This window comes from Phaenicophaeus curvirostris, chromosome 1 (assembly GCF_032191515.1).
Source record: "Phaenicophaeus curvirostris isolate KB17595 chromosome 1, BPBGC_Pcur_1.0, whole genome shotgun sequence".
NCBI classification, from domain to species: Eukaryota; Metazoa; Chordata; class Aves; order Cuculiformes; family Cuculidae; genus Phaenicophaeus; species Phaenicophaeus curvirostris.
The window spans coordinates 142,795,995-142,817,427 of NC_091392.1; the positions used below are offsets into that span (position 1 = coordinate 142,795,995).

The 21,433-nt window shown below is 40.7% G+C and overlaps 1 protein-coding gene across 2 annotated transcripts in view; it reads left to right on the forward strand.

Annotated features, from left to right (window-relative positions):
• Window positions 1–21,433, forward strand: part of SLC9A4 (solute carrier family 9 member A4) — a 37,006-nt gene that overhangs the window by 7,740 nt on the left and 7,833 nt on the right. For both annotated transcript variants that reach the window (XM_069876761.1, XM_069876770.1), the window contains exons 3-9: window positions 1,194–1,453; window positions 4,239–4,456; window positions 8,712–8,914; window positions 9,521–9,607; window positions 10,965–11,035; window positions 13,256–13,417; window positions 19,238–19,334. In XM_069876761.1, the coding sequence (XP_069732862.1) occupies window positions 1,194–1,453; window positions 4,239–4,456; window positions 8,712–8,914; window positions 9,521–9,607; window positions 10,965–11,035; window positions 13,256–13,417; window positions 19,238–19,334 (1,098 nt within the window). The remainder of the gene's footprint in view (window positions 1–1,193; window positions 1,454–4,238; window positions 4,457–8,711; window positions 8,915–9,520; window positions 9,608–10,964; window positions 11,036–13,255; window positions 13,418–19,237; window positions 19,335–21,433) is intronic.

The following is a 21,433-nucleotide window of genomic DNA, read 5'->3' on the forward strand; positions in this document are numbered from 1 at the left end:
TTTCATTTTTGAACTAATGCATTGATGCAACCGCTTTGGAGAGCTGGTTTCTTTAAGTGTTCCTCAAATTCTCTTAAAAACTGAAAGATGACTTTCATGTGTTACACACTCCCTGTAAACAGTTCTGACAGGACTTGGCGTTAACCGACTGTCAGCAACCTCTAAGACCTTTTTATTACTGTACGACTCATTACTGTGAAAACTCTAAAAGATGGATGAAAGTGGAACATACTGAAAATTTTTCATATGAATTTCTGAAGTAAATAAATTATTGATAATGGAAGTATGGGAAACTGATCTGCTCTAAACTAAATGTTATTACCTTTACTGACCAAATTATACAATGTAGCAAATTGAATCTTTCTTTTAATCTGATGTCATTTTTATTTTATTTTGTAATCACAAACTTTCTAGCAAAAATATTTGTGTGAAGGATCTTCAGGCCATTTAGAATGCCATAGCTTTTGGTTCCCACTTTGAGACTGACACAAAGGTGCTGGGAAGGAGTGTAATAGTAGCCTCAGTTTCATATTATCTCTAGCTAGATAAACACAGACTCTGTATCCTCACGTTTTGAGTTTGATTCCAAGGAATTTAAATTTTTCCTTCTCTCCCCTTCTTTCTCCTACTTCCTTTCCCAATGCCAGTGATTCTTCATCATTTTTATGCATCAAGTACTATTGAAAAACATATAACATTCCAGAGTCCATCTAATGAAGAATGTCTAGTCTACTGATCATATAGATGACCTAAAAAGGATTTAAGTCAAGAGTGTAATTCTTAGGTGCTGCCCTGCCCCATCCTCAGTCAGAAAGAGAACATGGAGCGTAGCACCTAGGGTAGGTAAGGTACCCAGGTGGGTTTTCAACATCTGCTACAAGGACCAAAAATTAAGTTTACTTTCAGAAAACAAACCCACATGAATATTTTTCTGTTACATCAATTGCATTTTATCTCCCAGTGGTTTTGCTCTTATTACATAAACTTCTACCCTTCCTTTCCTGCTATTTTTCAGGACACTTAACAGACCTTTAATCATGGGAGTCATTAAGAACCAGCTGAGATTTCAACTGTTACTTTGCTGAGCTGTCTAAAGCAATTTCAGTCATATATCTACCCCTGCCAAATGAAATGAGTAAGTCTGCCAGGTTCAGAAAGATGCCTGACCACTGTCTCCTTGTTTTTACATGTAGGTTTTATATAACATCTTCATCGCATTCACCCAGATGCACAGGTATGAAGAAATTGAATCCATCGATGTCTTTGCTGGCTTCGCTCGCTTCTTCGTGGTGGGGCTGGGTGGCGTGTTGTTTGGCATCGTCTTTGGATTTGTTTCAGCCCTCATGACTCGTTTCACCCACAACGTTTCTGCTATTGAACCCCTGCTGGTCTTCATGTTCAGTTACTTATCATACTTGTCTGCTGAAACCCTTTACATCTCAGGCATTTTGGCGTGAGTATCCCTAACAGCTTTTTGGAAATCCTCTTGAAGGAAGAGGCATTGTTTTCAGTTTGTTAGAGGCTAGTTCAGTAAAGACATTTTCAGTCTCTGGCCTAGAAAACTGCAGTGAACGGCTTCTAAGGGGTCTGTAAAACACAGTGATAACTAGGAAAAGCAAATCCACAGTCAGTGTAGGAATAGATGTTCTATCAAGTAATGGATATCTACACTGAACCTTTTTAGATTTTTTTCCATTGGAAAAATACAGCAAGCTGTGGGTAAAATGACTAGTGGTGCCACCATCTGGCTGCTACCTCTGACAAGATAAGTTGAATGAGAGGATGATTTGATAACACACCAGGTATATGCATTTATAAGCTGTATTTATCTACTATCTGTAAGCAGCATCACCATGAGATTGCAAGAGGGATGAAAAGTGGAAAACATAAAAAAGAATGTCCGAGTTCTTGCTTTTGTAGACAGCTGTGACCATCAGCTATAATGTGGTTTAGTTGAATTACATTACGTTTGAATAGCATTGCTGGAACTGAAACTGGGTAAAACCCATAAACTGAGAGCATCAAGCATATATGCACTTATAGTGCACATACTTACATGTGTAAATACATATATAAATACTGAAGATCATATTTTGATGTGATGAAGACAGCTTGTTACTGCTGTAATGCTGGTGACTGTTTTCTTAAAGTGCTGTGATGGAGTGGGTGTCTACTGCAGAGAGAACGCTGGCAGGTCTATTGATTGCAGTAACTGTGGAAAGAGTGAGTAAGGGAATACTGTGGGAAGGAAAGAGGATGGCAGCAGGAGAGGAGTCAGATGAGAAGTGGGGAAGTAGAGGTGAAAGTGAGAAACTATGCTATAACTGCTGCAGGTTAATTTGAAACACATCACACCAAAAAAACCAAATGGAAGCCTGATGATGATGATGAATGCTCCAGCTAGTGCTGCTGGCAGCTGCGGGCTCAGTGTCCAGCTGGTGGGTGGCAGTAGCCCACGTGCCCTGTGTTGGCTCTGAGCTTGCATGCTGAAAGGTAGCAAGGGCCTATGGGCTCTGGTAGTCCAGGAAAGAGTTCCCTCTATTGAGGTCAAACTGATTTAAATCTAACAAATGTAAGTGTGTGGTTGTTGATGTCCAGACAGGTGTATTTGCTTACTCTGACTTGTCAAACCCTGTTTTGTTTAGGTTCAGAGTAGAATTGGCTTTGTAAATACAATCTTTGCATGATTGCTTTGGGAAGCAATAGCTAAATATTTAAACATATTAAATAAGTACTTAGCATATGTATATATTTCTGTGCAATTAGACAAAGATGACGAATCTTTTACTGTTTTACACATCTAACACATTTGCTGTGATTAATGTGACTGGCAACGTTAGTTGAGCAGGGTTAGATATACTCCATAGTGAACACTGATACCATACAGATCAGTACCTACCTGCACTACCCAAAATAATGCTTCCCTGCCTATTCCTTATACTAGATATATAGCTTTTTTCTTTTGCTTCTTATTTTCATTAGAGTGCTGAAATTATTAGTAATAAAAGAATGTTAATATAATTGAGATTTATTATTCTTACTGCTTCATTAAGGAAATTATTGCTTGTTTTAAGGATGGGAACCCTTCTGAATTATTGAGGAATTCATTCATTTTTCACTTGGATCATGAAAGTCTATTATGCATGTGTCTCTGAAAGTCAACAGTATTAAACATTAATGCCTAATGGCCTTGTCTTAGAGTGTCCTTGGACCTGTTAAATGTCTCAGCTCCACTGGAATACCCTTGAGATTTCTTCAGTGGAAATTAAATGAGCAGAAACTAGATGAAGGGTTACTTAATGAACAGTCAGAGTTCTCTGAATTTCCAAGTTTGGAAACATATCATCACAAGAAGCCCCCAAGGATTAAAATAATATCAGGAGAAACCAGATAGATGATGGTATATATGACTAGCATAGTATTTGATCCAGCTATTCATCTACAACTGTAGAAAATGACGGGTGGGAAGCAGAACACCCCCCCCGCCAAGTAGGGTTGCTTGAAGACAACTTCTCCATGTGGTTGTTACCAGTGTCCGTGTTCGGTGGCTGCTGATGCAGGATCTAGTTTTCATCAACAGCTAAGAGATGGAAAATATCCCTTTGCTTTCTTAGGTACATTCCCCACACCCATGGCAACTAAATGGAGGGGGGGAAGGACATGTCTGTAGGATAACTCAGTTTGCCCCTGCTGTACAGCAACAGGCTACAGTGTGATGGACAGTCACTGAAGCTTCCTCTGGACCTGCTGATTTGCCAGCCAGGGGGGTTGGGAAGGTGATAGGAGCTTTGGCCTCAGCATATGACTACCACCTTGTTCTCCCACCACAACCTCAAAGAAGATCACTAAGAGGCAGGTTATGTCCCTCTAACCGATCCACCCTTAGGCTGGTACAAAATTGATTTGCCTTTTGTTTGAGACTCAAATATTTGGTGCTTGGTGGCTGTGTGCTAGGCATTCATGATAAAACAGACTTTGAACTAGAACACAATACCCTCACTTCCTTGTCAGGAAGGCTAACTGGTTTGCTTCATTTTCCTGTATGCAAAACGGATTTATAAAACTAAATGAAGAAGCTCTTCTATCAAATGAAATAGCTAATGTTATTGAAAAAATGAAACATTTCCTCATGTTAGGAAGGTCAGAGGCTGGTGAAGGAGAGTTCAAGGAATGAAGGTTGAGATTTTTCTTCGCTGAAAAGAAGTTATGGCTGATGTCTCATGTTTTCCCTCATACAGAATGACAGCATGTGCAGTGACAATGAAAAAATATGTGGAGGAGAATGTTTCCCAGAATTCTTATACCACAATAAAATATTTCATGAAGATGCTGAGCAGCGTCAGTGAGACCCTGATTTTTGTGTTCATGGGAGTGTCTACAGTGGGGAAAAACCACGAGTGGAACTGGGCCTTCATTTGTTTCACTCTTCTCTTCTGCCTTATTTGGCGGACACTGAGTAAGTCAGCTTCTGGGGGCAACCTGCTCTCCATCTCTAAAAGAAACCCTTCAGTGCAAATGTATGTTAAAAGTCCGTGCAGGCTGGTATCACTGGTTTAATAATGAATTTATGAGGGTTATGTTACTGACAAGTTAATTTCAAAAATCTACATGTGGAGAAAAAGGGGAACCCCTTCCCCAAATAAATCTGAATGCCACTTGAAAACACAGACTTTATCCTTAGGTGAGAAATGGAATATTTAAGCAAAATCAAAATATTACCATGATTATGCCTATATAGATGCTGGTATCTTATTTAACTATATGACCTTGGCTAAGTGGGCTTCATGATGATTTCACTATACACTGTAATTAACTTACTAATTAGATAATGTATATCATCACACTTCTGGTTCTGTAACAGTACAGATTCTGGGCCAGGAGTGCCAGAGGCATTGAAAAGGAGAGAAGTTGAAAATTAGCACTGATAGATAACCAAACAGGACTGTTTCATTCCTTATACCACATCTAGGCCAATCACTATGGTACTGCTCCTCACAAGTCAACTCCGAAATGTTAAACTGCTAGAAAAGTGTGCCTAATTTAAATTACTCCACTTCTACACACAGTATCATACTCCTAATCCGCAAGACTGGGATTCTTCCAGCATGAGCAGGGGAGTTTGTAGATGATGTCACCCAAGCTATGGACCACACTTTATTATCTTTTCCTAATGTCCAACATGGGTTGACAGTAATGCTAAAAAATGCAAAGTAATAAGGAGGCTGATGGTGTTCTTGAGGCAGTAGTAGTCCTGGCAGACTTCTTGTATGAGCTGCTCTTGCCTGTTAACCAATTTACTGCAGACATGGAAGTGGAGTACAGTGGCAACACATTGCCATCTTCTTCCTCATCTACTAGTACCACCCAGACAAACACTCTAGCTGACATAAGAAAAGAAGGAATGACTTACTGGGTCAGATCAGCCTTCTACTGGTGTCTTCAACAGAGCCTGCATGGGATGCTAATTAGGGAAAGCTTACAAGCCTGGCCACTTTTTCAGCTCTGTTCACCTCCTGCTTCCGTAGTATCTACAATCACTTTGTTAGGGATGTGAGAGGTTATACTTCTTGTCTATGCTATATAAGGATCTGATTTGGAGCTGTTGTTTGTGAATTATGCTACCCTTTTTTTGAACCTGAATAATCTGTTCTGCATCAGTTTAAGTTACAACTGCTCAAGAGAAAGCAAACTCATTTACTCCTTGAGAGGTAATGAATTATGGAACTCACCCAAATCAGCCACTGCTATCTGTCACTTAAATTTAAACTAGTCAAAAATATGAGTGAACGATGCTTTTGTAGTGAAAGATGGTTTGGAAGTAGTACACATGAGACAGCCAAAAATACATTTATGCAGGCAACCTTATTTCTGACATTTTTTAAGTTACGAGTGCCTGAACTGGCCATGTTAGTAACTTTTTTTTTTTTTAATTTCAGTAGGGTTTTTAGAGCAATTCATATTTTTAAAGACAATGAAAAATCCAAATATTCCACCCAGTGCCTTGGAGGAGATATTCTGAGCACTGATATTTAGGCACTCACCTTGGTTAACTAAGTTTGTAGGTTAGTTCACCAATCCTTCAGTTATAATCAGAGGAGGTTTGTCTGGATCATCCTATGGGCCAGAAATTTGGATTGGACACCAGCCACCACCTCCTCCAGCATTCAGCCCTTGTCTGTATTCCCTTTACATTTGGAGCACAGGCTCGAGCTCTGGGCCTGCATTGACCCATCATAATCTTCTACTGTATTGAGGAGGAACAACACCTGTTAGATGATTCATTGGGGCCAGCCGGGCCCTCAAGGGGAAGGCAAAAAAAAGGTTGAGAGCAAAAGGCAAGTGCCAGTTGCTGGTGATTGCCTGATAAATCAACTGGAGAATATGCTTTGTCTTCTCTACCAGTCACAAAGAAGGAAGAAATGGCTGAAGATATGAAGACTGAGGGTACCGTTAACTGCAGTGGCCATGATACTGTGAATGCTAAATTCCTGAGAGTGAGCAAGCCAACAAACAGCAGAATTACAACCTTGGACTCCAAGGAGTAGATTTTACCCAACTGAAGTGATTGAGAACGTGGGAAGGGAATTAGCTGAGCTGCTGGGCTCAAAATACTGGTCTAGCTGGTGGCAAACGACATCCCTAGGGACCCAGTACAAGGGCTAATAGTATTTTAATTTCTTTGTTAATAACCTGGAGGATGGAATGGATTGCACACTGAGTAAGTTTCTGGCTGACACCAAAGTGCAGGGAGCAGTCAATTGTCTGGATGGTTTCCATTCAAAGGGACCCGGACAAGCTGGTGAAATGGGCAGACAGAAAGTTCCAGAAGTTCAAGAAAAGCACATTCACGGCCTTACACACGGGTTGGAATAACTCCATGCAGCAGCGAAGGCTTGGAGTCTAGTAGGCAGCTCTGCAGAAAAGGACTTGGCCTGGTAGACAACAGGTTGAACACAAGCCAGAATTATGTCCTTGTGCCCTAGGTTATATTAGAAAGTGTGTAGCCAGGAGGTCCAGTGTAGTGTTTCTTCCCCTCTCTTTGCTGCTGGTGGAATTGTGTGCTGTCTCCAGAATGCTCTCTCTAGTTCTGCATTCCCCAGTATAGGAAGAACATGGATGTTCTAGATCAAGTGCAATAGAAGCCACCAACGTGTTCAGAGGCTGGAGAACTGCACATACGAGGAGAGTCTGAGAGTGCTGGGTCTATGCAGCCTGTGGAAGATATGATACAGGAGAAGCCTTATTGCTTTTGAGAAGTACCCAGTCAGAGGAGAGAGAGAAGATGGAGCCAGACACTCCCCAGAGGTGCACATCAATAGGACAAGAGGCAACAGACACAAAGTGGAACATAGGAAATTCTGATTAGACAGTAGGATCCCATTTCTTAACATGAGGATGATACAATATTGTAATAGTGGCCCAGCTTTCAGTTCTTAACGGTATTAAAGGCTTGACTGGTGCTTTTAGCAATTAGCTCTGCTTTGAGTAAAGACTTGGACTAGATGACCTCCAAAAGTCCTTTACATCTTACAGTACTCTAAGTCTAACATACAAGACCAGCTAAATTTTGGCATCAAACACCTGAGATTAAGGTGGTATTTATTAAATCTCTTGGGTGGCTTATCCCTCATTTAAAAAGAATATTGGAGCAGGAAGAAGATATTGACTTGACCCTCAGAGCCCATATATACTTAAAGACCTTTGACTTTTAAGCCTGGGAACCCTGGAGGAAGGCATTTAACTAGAGAAAAAAGAGGAAAAGGAGAAAAAAAACTTTGAAGGTTCAAGTACATGCATCTGAAAAACCCTACTATACAGGAATGACAAGACTACTCAACAGTAGAGGTGATATGATTCTTGTGGGTCAACAGCAAAAAGAAAGTAATTATTTTCTTGCTAATCCCAGGCCAAGCATGGCCTATGAGTTTTTAAAGGTATACTTTCAGAGTTTATATTGGAATATCCTTCCAATCAAGATAGAAAAAGTACTCTTCTGATACAAAAAACTATGTCGCTGCCACATGTCCATCCTTCTCTCAGACACCAAGGGGAGTGCTAGAGCTTTCCAGAGGAAGGATGAAATATTTTCCACTAAATTTGTTTGCTAGAATGATTATGTCATTTACTCTGAAGCTTGAATAAAGAGAGTTGGCCTGAGGGTAATGGCTCACATTTGCAGTTTCAGTCTGAGTAGCTGATGTCTAGCATACTTATAAGTAGCCAAAAAAAAAAAGTGATATCCAGCAACCTACATAACAGGATGCTGTTACTGGCCTAGCTTCTAATAATCCACTGTGTTTACCAGTGGCAGCTGTGTAAAAATAGCACCAGTAATTCTCAGCATTTGTCAACTTTTACTTCAGTAACTTAACAGTTTCCATACAAAACATAAGGTACATGTTTCTTATTAAAGATGAAGACTAGGAGTAAAGCTGCAGTCCTTACACGCCTACAGAGTGACTGATTAATTTTAACTTTTATTCAAAGCAAAATGAAATTTGAGAAATAAACAGAGAATTAGAGACACAATAAGTCTTTTCTAGGAGATTACTTCTCACAAAATAGATTCAGCAGTTGGTAAAAGAGAAACTACAAGAAATCAAAGTCAAAAAGAAAGATCTGTCAATAGCTACCTGTGCCAAATGTTGTTTTGCTTACAATAGTTTCCTTTTCTCCTTGCTTAATAATAGTTGTGTTTTTTCCCTTCCTAGGTGTATTTGCTCTCTTCTACATCAGTAACAAGTTCCGAACATACCCCTTTACCTTCAAAGACCAACTTATTATTTCCTACAGTGGCCTTCGAGGAGCCAGCAGCTTCTCTCTTGCATTCTTGCTTCCAGTGAACCTCTTCCCAAGAAAAAAATTGTTCATTACTGCTACTCTTGTAGTTATATATTTCACTGTTTTCATCCAAGTAAGCATATTTCTTAATGGATTACTTTTGTGTAATAGAGTTTACTGAAAGCTTCATAGTGAAGATTGCATTGAATTTACTCTTAAACTAGGTCAAACTATTGTATTTTACAGCCACATTTAGCACTGCACTGTGTAATTACCTTTTCAGTGCTTTTTAGGTATTATTGAATAACATTTTCAGAAAGCCTGTATTAATAACCTATGTATTTAAATTATTCAGAGAAAGGAATACTTTCTGCCCCAAATCTCTTCTATTAATGTCACATGCAGTTCCTAACGCTTCCAAAATTTCTTCATTAATACTGGAGAACAAATGAGAACATTTTGAAATAATTTGTAAAAGAATATTAAAGAAAAATAAAGTGAATAATTCAGATTTATAATTCAGGTTAATTTACACAGTTAAAATACACTGATAAACAAAATCTTGCTTTAAAAAACACTGGTACGCAATTTTTTTGAAGTTTTGAGTTTTAATACTCTTCTGTAGCTCTGCATACAAGTAATAGGTCTTTCCTAATTGAATAAAATTAAGTCCCTTTTTGCTTTCTTTCTGCATTTTCTAAAAGATAACTAACATTTCAACTCATTGTTCCACATGCAGGGAATCACAATTGGACCATTGGTCAAATATCTAGATGTTAAAAAGACCAACAAAAAGGAGTCCATCAATGAAGAAATTCATGTGCGAGTAAGTTTTTTTTTTTTATTTCAGTAGCTGATATCCTAAGAAGAAGAGAAATGGTATTCCAAAAGAGCCAGACAAAGGAAAGCTTTTGGTTGCAGTGACATTTGTGGATTCAAACACTGTATGCTTTTAACAACATTTGGAGGAAATTCTAAGCATAATAATCTAATATATATGTATCATTTGTATACACAGTGAGTATTACATTATAAAGTACTGCGCTTGTCATGACATTGCAAGACCCATACATCTTGATACTGGTGACCATGACAGGATAGAAGTATAAAGGCAGTGTTAACAAAATGCACTTGCCATCCTTCCTAGCCAGATTTGTCAGATATCTTTGTTGCCATGTGATGACTGGTCCTAGACACACTGGCAACTTAGGAGTCTTTAATCAAGTTTTATTGAACTAAAATGAGTTGAACCATTGGTCTGCAAATTTAATTTAAATGTAGTTTAAAATTATTCTTTCCCTCTCTCAAACATTTGCTTTAGTTCTCAAATTACTATCGTATAAAAATAACCAAAAGATGCTCAAACTGACAATACTGTACAAAATGTAAGTACATGCTTTCATATTTACAAGAGGAAGTAGATTTGAAAGTAACAGAAACATTGTGCCTTAAAATTAAGCACATGCAAAGACATTAGTAAAATTAAAATTAAAATTATATCTCAACTGGTTTGAATTTGAAGTGCATTTAATTCTTACTATTTTAACCTTTACACTTAACTTTGAAAGAAATTTCTGTGGTAAAAGCATCACTTATAACAATATGTGTATTAGAACTGGTCATTTTTCTGACTGTTTCTACAATGGAAACATAAATAAAATAACTGAAAATTCTGGTAATGAGCAGTGATGAACTTACTACTCTCATGATTTGCAAAAGCCTCAGAGGACATGTTGGTCAAGGCAAAGGTTTAGGTGTGCAGTATCTGGACCTGTGACCTTCTGAGGGAGGTCACACATGCAGAAGAGCAACTTGGTTGATAGAACCAATAATTTAATTTGTTGTCTCAGTAGACAAAGAGAATCAGATAATTTAAATCCTCAGTATCATCTTTCATTCAATACCGACCTTTATTTGGGCCTATATATTGATGGGTGATGGTAAGATGATAGTAGGCCGACAGGCTTGTCACCTCCATCAAAATGTTGCCATAACAGTCAAGCACAGGAGCCACCACAGTGGGATTTTCTCCTTGATTTTTTAGAGAAATTTTTAGAAGCATTCAAAATTAACTTGCGACCCCCAATTAAAAAAATCTCAAATTCCTGTCAACAATTACATATTTGTGGTGACATTATTTTCTAATAATGGCCACTTAAATTTTTTCATGTTTGTTTCTGTAGTTGATGGATCACTTGAAGGCTGGTATTGAAGACATATGTGGGCACTGGAGTCATTATCAGCTGAGAGATAAGTAAGAATCTCTTATTGCAGACTACTATAATAAAAGAACCTATCTATCATGTAAAATACAATAGGTAAATAAAATAGTAAAACAATCTCGTGTCCTATAAACCTAAAATAGCATGAAAATATTGGGGATGTGTGCAATATCTCTTCTTAAAGTGAACTCCTGAGCAACCATTATCTCTTGGGAGTGCAGTGCTTGTATATTGCCTGTTAAATTGCTTCTGCACAAACAAGCAGAAAATAAGCCTTCTGAAAGGAAAGCACACCACGTGAACTCGTGCTGCAGGCATCAGCCTGTGCACATAGCTTTGGCATAAATCTGAGATCCATGACAGTGATCCTTTAGGTCTGGATTTAGAACAGAAGCTATGTATAGCGCCAATGTCTCACTGACTTTGCTGTAAGCCTCCACAGCAAATATGATCCCTTGTTGGTGAATACAGATTCAACAATAATTGGTCCTTGCAGATACTCAGCAAAGTTTAAAACAAGAGTACTGAAGGGAATGCTTGAATTTAAATATCCAGTAGCATAAACAAATGCTTTCAAGCTGCTCTTCACTTAGATGGACAAGGACCTGTGTTGTGTCTTCTGTAAGCAGGATGAGACTGTTTTGTGAAGCTTTGTGGCTCATTCAGGCACTGCCCAGAAGAGATGGATCTGCCACTCTGAGGTGCCATTTCCCTTACCTTTTCCCTAAGGGAGCTGTGTCACCACTACCTCAGTATGTGAAAGGTGGTGTGTCTTCCATAAACATCGTATCATGATGCTGTGGACTAAAACTTAGGTTATGCAGAGACTTCTGTGCTGGTGTCCTCTGTCTCACCTTTCAGCACTGGACCCAGGTAATCCAGCTGGGGGTCTGCTGGGGCATGCAGCAACTGCTTCCATGACTGGATTTCTCTCTGTGGAAATCATGAATTGAGTCTGGGAAGAAGGCAGTTGGTTGGTACCCAGTTGTTGTCACAACAGCTAATAATGATGTATCTAGGATGTATACCCAGACTCAGCAGCTAAAATGTCCTCTTGGCTCTAACACTACAGAGATAGATTTAGGACACCCGACAAGACCACACCACTGTCTGTGCAGTCAATAAACTAAATAAATCCCTGTAGGACCAGTAATTCCATTGAAATTACTGTATTTCCACCTGTCAGTGAGAAAATGTGATTTGCCCTTATATCATATCTACCTCATAGCTACGAAAAGATCAGGGGCAGATTCAAACAACACTTTGTAAGTGAAAATATTTAATGTAAGAAAATGTTATCAAACAACAAAACATAGACTTTTCTAGGCAACTTTAAAGATGTTTAGCATATTTATATCATAATTAATTACCTAAGTGATGACACCACAGGAGACTTTCTGTTACACAGAAAAACATAAAGACCTCTAATCCCAGTGGAAACATTTGTGTACCTCTCTGTATAAAAACTAGCTTTTGTTAAGAAAAAAAGTACAAACTCTGTAGTGCTTTTCCTGGTGTTGTGGAGCACATTACCTTGCTGTGGTAAACTGATTCTTTTGAAAGAAATTTATCAGAAGATCTGCTGCTGTTCTGCTAAACATCTGCCTGAAAGAACATACCTGTTCCAAAGCACACATTCACATTCAAATTGTGCCACACATTAGCAATATTTTATTTTAATCTTCAGCGTGCAAGCACATGGTATTTTGTGGTCCATTCAATTTCTCTGTTACTCAGAATGCAAAGAAATATATTTTCTCCACTCTAATTGTCAGGATTCAAAACTGCCAGCAACATAATGGGCCCAAACTACTGTAACTGCTGGACCATTTAGAGTCTCTTTGGTGTCTGGATGAATAGACTAGGATTACTGTAAGAGCAGCTGCTGCTGTTATGCCCTACTAAAATACAACATTTGTACAAAAGCATGGAGACTAGCCGTATTATTTTCTGACAAATGTGGCGGTGTTACATGCAAACATACACCCAGCTCTCTTTTGTGCTCTGATTACAGCTTGTTTCTTTCTTTTGTCTGGTGGGCTTTGCAATCTCTGTGGACCAGTAGATCATGCCAAATGTCCACCTAAAGGTCTCCACTCACAGGCCTTCAGGAGTCCACAGGTGCCTCCAATTTGGATTCATTTGCCACTGCTGAATTATAAATGTGCACATTTATATGAAGATCAGCTTGTACCACAGAAATAAACATACACTTCGCTTTTTTATAGTTTTATTTAATTTCTCTTTTGCAGATTTAAAAAGTTTGACAATAAATATTTGAAGAAAATCTTAATTAGAGAACACCAGCCCAAATCCAGCCTTGTGTCACTGTACAAAAAGATGGAGATAAAACTGGCCATTGAGATGGCTGAGAGTGGCATGAAAATTTCAAAACTATCCACAGCGCCTTTACAGTAAGTACTGACCTCTTAACCCTCTACAGAGTAGGGATAGGAAGGAAGGGGGAAAAAATGACGAAACATCCAGGGAATTTTATGACTTCAATAGAAATCTTGGCTTGTATCAGAAACGGCGTGACCAGCAGGTCCAGGGAGGTTATTCTCCCTCTGTACTCGGCACTGGTGAGACCGCTCCTCAAATACTGTGTTCAGTTCTGGGCCCCTCACCACAAGAAGGATGTTGAGGCTCTGGGGCGAGTCCAGAGAAGAGCAACAAAGCTGGTGAGGGGGCTGAAGAACAGGCTTTATGAGGAGCAGCTGAGGGAGCTGGAATTGTTTAGCCTTGAGAAGAGGAGGCTGAGGGGAGACCTCATTGCTCTCTACAATTACCTGAAAGGAGGTTCTAGAGACGAGGGTGCTGGCCTCTTCTCCCAAGTGACAGGGGACAGGACAAGAGGGAATGGCCTCAATCTCCGCCAGGGGAGATTTAGGCTGGACATTAGGAAAAAATTCTTCACAGAAAGGGTCATTGGGCACTGGAACAGGCTGCCCAGGGAGGTGGTTGAGTCACCTTCCCTGGAGGTGTTTAAGACACGGGTGGACGAGGTGCTGAGGGGCATGGTTTAGTGATTTAGTGAACTTTAAGCCATTGACCACTATTCCTTGAATAGGACCCTCCAACCAGTTTCTTATCCACTGCACCGTCCACCCATCAAATCCATATCTCTCCAATTTAGAGAGAAGGACGTTGTGGGGGACTGTGTAAAAGGCTTTACAGAAGTCTAGACAGATCACATCTGTCAGTTTACCTGTGTCCACTGATGGTACAGTGGACACTTTCCTGCTGCTTCTGACAGGACCCAGCGTATTTTCTTGAATGTTCATCTCAACCCACACCAGAAATTTCAAATAGCATTTGTTAAATAAAAATCTCTTTTGAAACTCTTTATCTTAATCATGTCAAGATTCTTTCTTGATACTGATGTCAACATGCAGCATAAGACCTAGCCCTTACCTTTCAAAATCATTCTTTGCTGAACTGATCATATTAAAAAACAGATTGTGTGTCTGTTAGGCTCCTTTCTGTCTGCTGTATTCCCTTAACTGTTCTGAGCCAAGAGAAAATGTGCAAGGTTGGTAGAAAATCTATGGCAATCAAAACACATTCCTCCTCTTTTCTTGAAGAAGAGAGAAAATAAGACAAATTGCTTTATTGTAGTTCAGAAATTGTCTCCTGAGCTGAGAATTTTGATTGAAAATTATTCTATAATAAGCAGAATTATTTTGGCCAGTTGTACTCCAGCGGTAATTAAATTTTACTATGTGTCAACCTCTGATGCACAGGTTCTCCTACTGAAGCAGAGTTTTTAAAAAACAAACGTAAATTTCAAAAAACAAATTGCAACATGTGGCTCAGAAACATTCTGATCCTTGAAGGCTGTGAGATTGTTCAAGGAAAATGAATGTTTTCCTAGCTCTGTTCTTCAATAGGTATATGAACTTGAATACCGAAGGAAACAGGATAGCGAGCTTGTGAGACCTTTGTTCTGAGCCAATGCAGCAGTTCTCACACCTCCATTCTGCTATCAAATAAGTGGACCTACTTAAGATTGAAAGGCTTCTAAATAGAAGCATTTGTAATTTTTTTTTATTGTTATAATTGAAATAGCTTATAACTTAAGTCCCTGTCCTCAGCAAGGATTCAAAAATCTGGCCAAAAGCAAGTGGAGATTTGAAATCACATTCCAGCAATATTTGTAGTGCCACAGTAGTAAGAAAACTCTCATTGGCACTTCTGATCAGTTTAGTAGCCTTTAGGCACATGAGGGGAAGTGCTCTATAACAATCAAGGCAGATCTCCATCACTGTGAATTATCATTATTCTCAGAAACTGCATTCATGCTGGTGGGATTCCTGCAGGTGGAGTAGGTGTGCAATATAAGTATTTCCAGTGCAGACTGGAGAAACTTGCCCATGGACTGTACAACAAAGAATCCACATTTGAATGAAAATAAAGCATTTTGTTATGATGGTTTGCAGAATGTAAGCCTTAGAAACAAGGATTTGAAAGCCCCCTAAAATTAAAAAAAGCACAGCTCAGCAGATATTATCAAACCCATGTTTGAATGGCTGTTTATTTGTGCCCGGGGGGTGGGTCACTGAGCAGTGGGGGTATATGTTCACTGGAGAGAGATGTTTTGACTCTGAGCTTACCTAATGTTGGTGTTGTATTACTACAATATTGACTTTGGTAAGAGTAAATTTAGAATGTATTAGTACAGCACAAAAAGAATAAAGTGCCATGTTGTCATTTGTGGTGGTGCAGTTGTGCAAGAGGTGTGCCTGATGAACATTACTTCCTTCACAGGACTGTTGAAAATTAGTGGAGAGTTCACAAAGTTCAAAACTTCAGATATAATATATAAAAATAATCTTACAAAGTTCGTGGAAGGCATTTTATCTCCTCCATGTATCAACTATCCTCATGCCTAAAGAAGAAAGATACTAATTTCAGAGACATAGTCAGTTTTCATGGCATATTATCATCTAAGTATTTTCTTCATAAATATTATCTCTTGTGCTCTGCTTTGTTGTAACATGCTGGAAGTTTCAGTGAGAACAAAGAAATAAGTTTCAATAAGGATTGCTTTATGAGTTTAGCAACACACCAAACTTGTCTGTTTTTTTTTTTAAAGTCCTTTTTTATGTATATTGCAAAATGTACAAACAATCTGTTCTTTACTACCATACCTGTGCATTGTTATCAGTTGGGTAGGTTAATATCTAACCCCATGAAAACAATACACATTTTTTTATTTGTGCTCCAGAACAATATAGACTATATTTATGCTCTTTGTTCTCTTGCTATCCCAGCTCAGATGAAACTCAGGGAATTTTATTTAAGTCGCTTTAAGAACAAAACAATAAGCCTTTAAATTACTTAGGACCATTTCTGTGCTGGTATGTGGAGGGAGTCAGGTATGCAACTGGAAAAGTAAAGAGATGATGTGATGTCTTCCCATTGAGTTCTGCTCGCTGTTTCCCCTATTTGTTCCCAATGATAAGGTATAAAGACCCTGTGGAGACATTCAGTGAAGTGTAGACCAGACAGACAGTTATTCCCTATGATGTCAAAGCCACTTGCATCAATGGTGGCGGTTTCATTTGCATTACACAAATGAGCCAAGACTGCATTTTATAGATGAGTACCTGTTGACAGGCTAGATTACCATCAGTTTGCAGGGCTTGTGCTGGTGGTTGCTTTCCCAGGTGTACTTAGAGTTTGTCTGTTGTCCAAAGGGACAGCAGCTAGGGGCTGCTGACAACAAAGAGTCTTGTTTCCCTGCTGTGGAAATTAGCATACATGGGCTGCCCCACAGCCTGTAACACATCAAATCCAGTGTGGAATAAAGGCACGTTACACCTAAGACTGGAAACTTGGTGGGATCTGTGGATCTTCCCAGTGTTATCCCAGAGGGCTGAAAACATGTGACACACCAGCCAACAAACCAGCCAGCCAATGAACCCACCCAGCTGTCCTGGAATTGGGTGGTGGTGATAGTCCTTTTTCCCCTGCTGGTAGACATCTAGCTTTGTTGGTTGTGCTGCTGTTGAGAACTAATGAATGTCAATTACAAATTTGTTAGGAAGGATTTGTCAGGGGCAGGATAAGATTTATGGTCAGATCCAGAAACTGAGTCCTTTTCTTTCACTCTGGCTTGCCAGTCGATTAGTGGCAGACTCATGGGTCTTTCATGCCTCAGTGAGATTCTCAATCTATTGGTTACCCCAGTCCTATGCGCTGATCTCTTCTCTCTGGCAACCAGAGATAGGACCCAAGGGAAAGGCAGGAAGATGTGCCAGGGGAAGTTTATGTTGAATGTTAAGAAAAGATTCCTCAGTCAGGGTGGTGGCGCACTGGAACAGGCTTCCCAGGGAACAGCTCATGGCATCAGGATGTTTTCAAGAATCATTTGGACAACACCCTCAGACACATGATGTGAATGCTGGGGTTGTCCTGTGCAGGGACAGGAGTTGAACTTGATAATCCTTTGGGTTCCTTCCAACTCAGGATATTCTATGACTGTATGATTTCTACTGTACGAAAAAATAGGCAGATTTGGTCTGATGCAGAATGCAAACACATTCTAAAACCTTGAAATATATCAAGGATTAATTATTATATTTCAGGGACTTTGGACAGAGCCAGGCCATCAGTGCTCACTGTTCACTTGATGGTAGGAAGTGGTAAAACGTATAGTCCAGGCAGCTCATGATGGTCCTACAATTCACAGAATCACAGAATCACCAGGTTGGAAAAGACCCACTGGATCATCGAGTCCAACCATTCCTATCAAACACTAAACCATGCCCCTCAGCACCTCATCCACCCATCTTTTAAACACCTCCAGGGATGGGGACTCAACCACCTCCCTGGGCAGCCTGTTCCAGTGCCCAATGACCCTTTCCTTTAAAAATATTTTTCTAATGTCCAGCCTGAACCTCCTCTGGTGGAGCTTGAGGCCATTCCCTCTTATCCTGTGCCCTGTCACTTGGGAGAAGAGGCCAGCACCCTCCTCTCCACAACCTCCTTTCAGGTAATTGTAGAGAGCAATGAGGTCTCCCCTCAGCCTCCTCTTCTCCAGGCTAAACAATCCCAGCTCCTTCAGCCGCTCCTCATAAAGCCTGTTCTCCAGCCCCCTCACCAGCTTTGTTGCTCTTCTCTGGACTCTCCCCAGAGCCTCAACATCCTTCTTGTGGTGAGGGGCCCAGAACTGAACACAGTATTCAAGAAGTGGTCTCACCAGTGCCGAGTACAGAGGGAGAATTACCTCCCTTGACCTGCTGGTCACACAAAAACCAGTGGTAATCTTGATTTTTTTTAATTTATTTTAAAGGTAGTACGAATAAATGCACACAAAGTTCTGGCAATACTGTACATTGATCCTAATCTATTCTTTAGTCACACAACTTACAAGTAACAATTTAAGGACATTGCTTAAAAAAAAAAAAAGAGACAAGAAAGCAAAATGGAGAAAGGCAAAAACCAGCAACAACAAGATGAACTCAGACTGATTCATTCTGGATGATCACTATCTGTCTCCCTTTCTTTTCTTGGGAATTAAGCTAAATGCTAAATCTCACACATTTGAACTGATCTAGCAAAACCAGCTAACATTTCACAGCAGTCCTCGTCCATTGTTTTGCTGCTGAAGAGACCAGGCAGCTACACGTGACTGTGAGCTTCTTGTCCCAGTTTGTTAAAAAACAAAGATGACTATCGTTTAGGTAGTTCTTTTATTTTAAGTGGAGAAACAGGCCTGGTATCTAGGAAACCCTATACGTTCTCCTCACCACAGCGCAAATATCCCAAGCCCCTGAATCATTATCAGCTTTATTTCTTAAGGATTTGTTGCATTTTCTCAAAGGAGTTAAACCCCGTAGGACTGCAAGGCTCAGACTGCTAGACCATGCTGATGAACATATTCAGACAGAGGCAGAAAATTTCAGTGCCTCCTGAACATACAGCTGCTCGTTACCCAAGCTAATCCTTAAATATGAACTTCCTTATGAAGCTTTGAGAAACACAAGGAGAATTTCTGCTGTCAGCTGTATGAAAGTTTAGTGCCCATTATTGACTAGCTAGTATATTGATAAAACCCAGGAAAGAGCAAAATCTTTTTTTTTCTATTCATCTTTTGAGAGTTTCACGGTGACTGAAAAGTCCTTCATCGCCTTCCGTCCCTAACATTAAAAACAGATCATGCATCATTTCATGTGAATAGTATTTATCAACTCATTAATATCCTATTTAAACTTCTCTTTTATTTACAGAAGTGGTAGTAACCAGCGTGCACACCGGTTGTCCCCTGCAGAGCTGGAGTCCATGAGAGATGTCCTGGCACATAATCTATATCAAGTGCGACAAAGGGTGCGTAAGCCACCTGCTATCGCACGCTATTTGCAGACCGAACGCTCTTGTTTGCCCTCCCCATATCAGCCACGGTGGGTGGTAGCACCAAGACCAGCCCTGGGGTCACGCTGGTGGGGACTGTGGGATCACACGACAGGACAAGAGGGAATGGCCTCAAGCTCCGCCAGGGGAGGTTTAGGCTGAACATTAGGAAAAAATTCTTCACGGAAAGGGTCATTGGGCACTGGAACAGGCTGCCCAGGGAGGTGGTTGAGTCACCTTCCCTGGAGGTGTTTAAGGCACGGGTGGACGAGGTGCTGAGGGGACATGGTTTAGTGTTTGATAGGAATGGTTGGACTCGATGATCCTGTGGATCTTTTCCAACCTAGTGATTCTATGATTCTGTGATCCGACCCGGGAGCTGAACAGGGAAAGGAAGGGAGCGAAGAAGGGGAAAGAGCTCTAGCTCCGGGCTCGCTCTTGGGTGGAGAAATAGCAGCGCAGGTTTTTTTCCACTCTGCCGGTAGCGGGGAAAGGCAGGCAAAGCTGTGACTGAGCTGTAGAGGTCGGGCTTCCCCCGTTACTCAGCTCCCCGTGACTCTGAGGCTGCCTCCGTCCCGGGCGGAGAGGAGCTGAGGTCCCCGCTCGAGCCTGGCGGGGCCTGGGGCCGAGAGCGGGATGGGGGCCGGCTGCGAGCACGGGTGCGGGGCTCGGTGGGGCTGGCAAGCGGCCATCGGGGGTGAAACACCCCGTGGAGGTGGGTGGACCGGCCACGGGTAAACATTGCGTGGCCCAAAGTCGGCTGAGCGCAAATCCTGGCAAACCCCGGGTCTGCGTGGGAGTCGCAGCTTGCCCGTGTCACAGGAGGAGAAAGGACGAAAAGAAAACCCAAACCCAACCGCCTCCAGAGCTTCACTTTACAGGTTTTTGAAGCTGGTGAAGGGGCTGGAGAACAGGCCTTATGAGGAACGGCTGAGAGAGCTGGGGTTGTTTAGCCTGGAGAAGAGGAGGCTGAGGGGAGACCTCATTGCTCTCTACAACTACCTGAAAGGAGGTTCTAGAGAGGAGGGTGCTGGCCTCTTCTCCCAAGTGACAGGGGACAGGACAAGAGGGAATGGCCTCAAGCTCCGCCAGGGGAGGTTTAGGCTGGACATTAGGAAAAAGTTCTTCACAGAAAGGGTCACTGGGCACTGGAACAGGCTGCCCAGGGAGGTGGTTGATTCACCTTCCCTGGAGGTGTTTAAGGCACGGGTGGACGAGGTGCTAAGGGGCATGGTTTAGTGTTTGATAGGAATGGTTGGACTCGATGATCCGGTGGGTCTCTTCCAACCTGGTGATTCTATGATTCTATGATTCTATTTTCCCCTCCTAAAACGAGGGTGTTAATCCTCCAGCAGGGATTTGTTTTGCAGAAGTTTGGACTGATTCTGATGCAGCTTGGTATATAATATCTACTTAATCCAATCTTAGTCTCCAAATATACAACTGAGTGCTCTCGTACAGCGATGAGTGGTAAATGTTGCAGTAACCTTGAAATTCTGCAGATAAATGGAGATAACTCACCTAACACACATTTGCTAGAAAATGCTGGGCCCTGCTCTTTTAAATGTGTCATTATTAATATGATATTCATTCCTAATATTGTTTGATTTGCCATGGCCAATTATACTTATGACATTAATTTCTTATCTTACCAGCCACAATTTGCATATATGGCTGGCTCTCAGATCACTGAAATGAACTCTGTCTCTTCAGAATCCATTACAGTAATGACTGTTTGCACCAATCACTTCCTATGTGGTATTGAGAAATGTGTGCTGTTGAAAATGAAAAATTGCAAGTAAAATAATGCCACTTCTAATACTTCACTTTCAACTCTGAAGGCCTGGTAATGCTCCAGCTCCCCAGACCAACTTTACAAGGACCCTTACAAGTGAGACTGAGATCAGATTCTGCTTTTTTAAGAGGGCTTGTAAACTGATTTTTGCTTCATAAGGCAGATAATTATTTCTGTCATTTCACAACATGTCTGCAATAGATTAATAAGCTTGTCCTTAAAGATGCTCAGTTATAGAGTAATATTAAGGTATAGTTTGTCCAAGTATGGAAAGGAAATA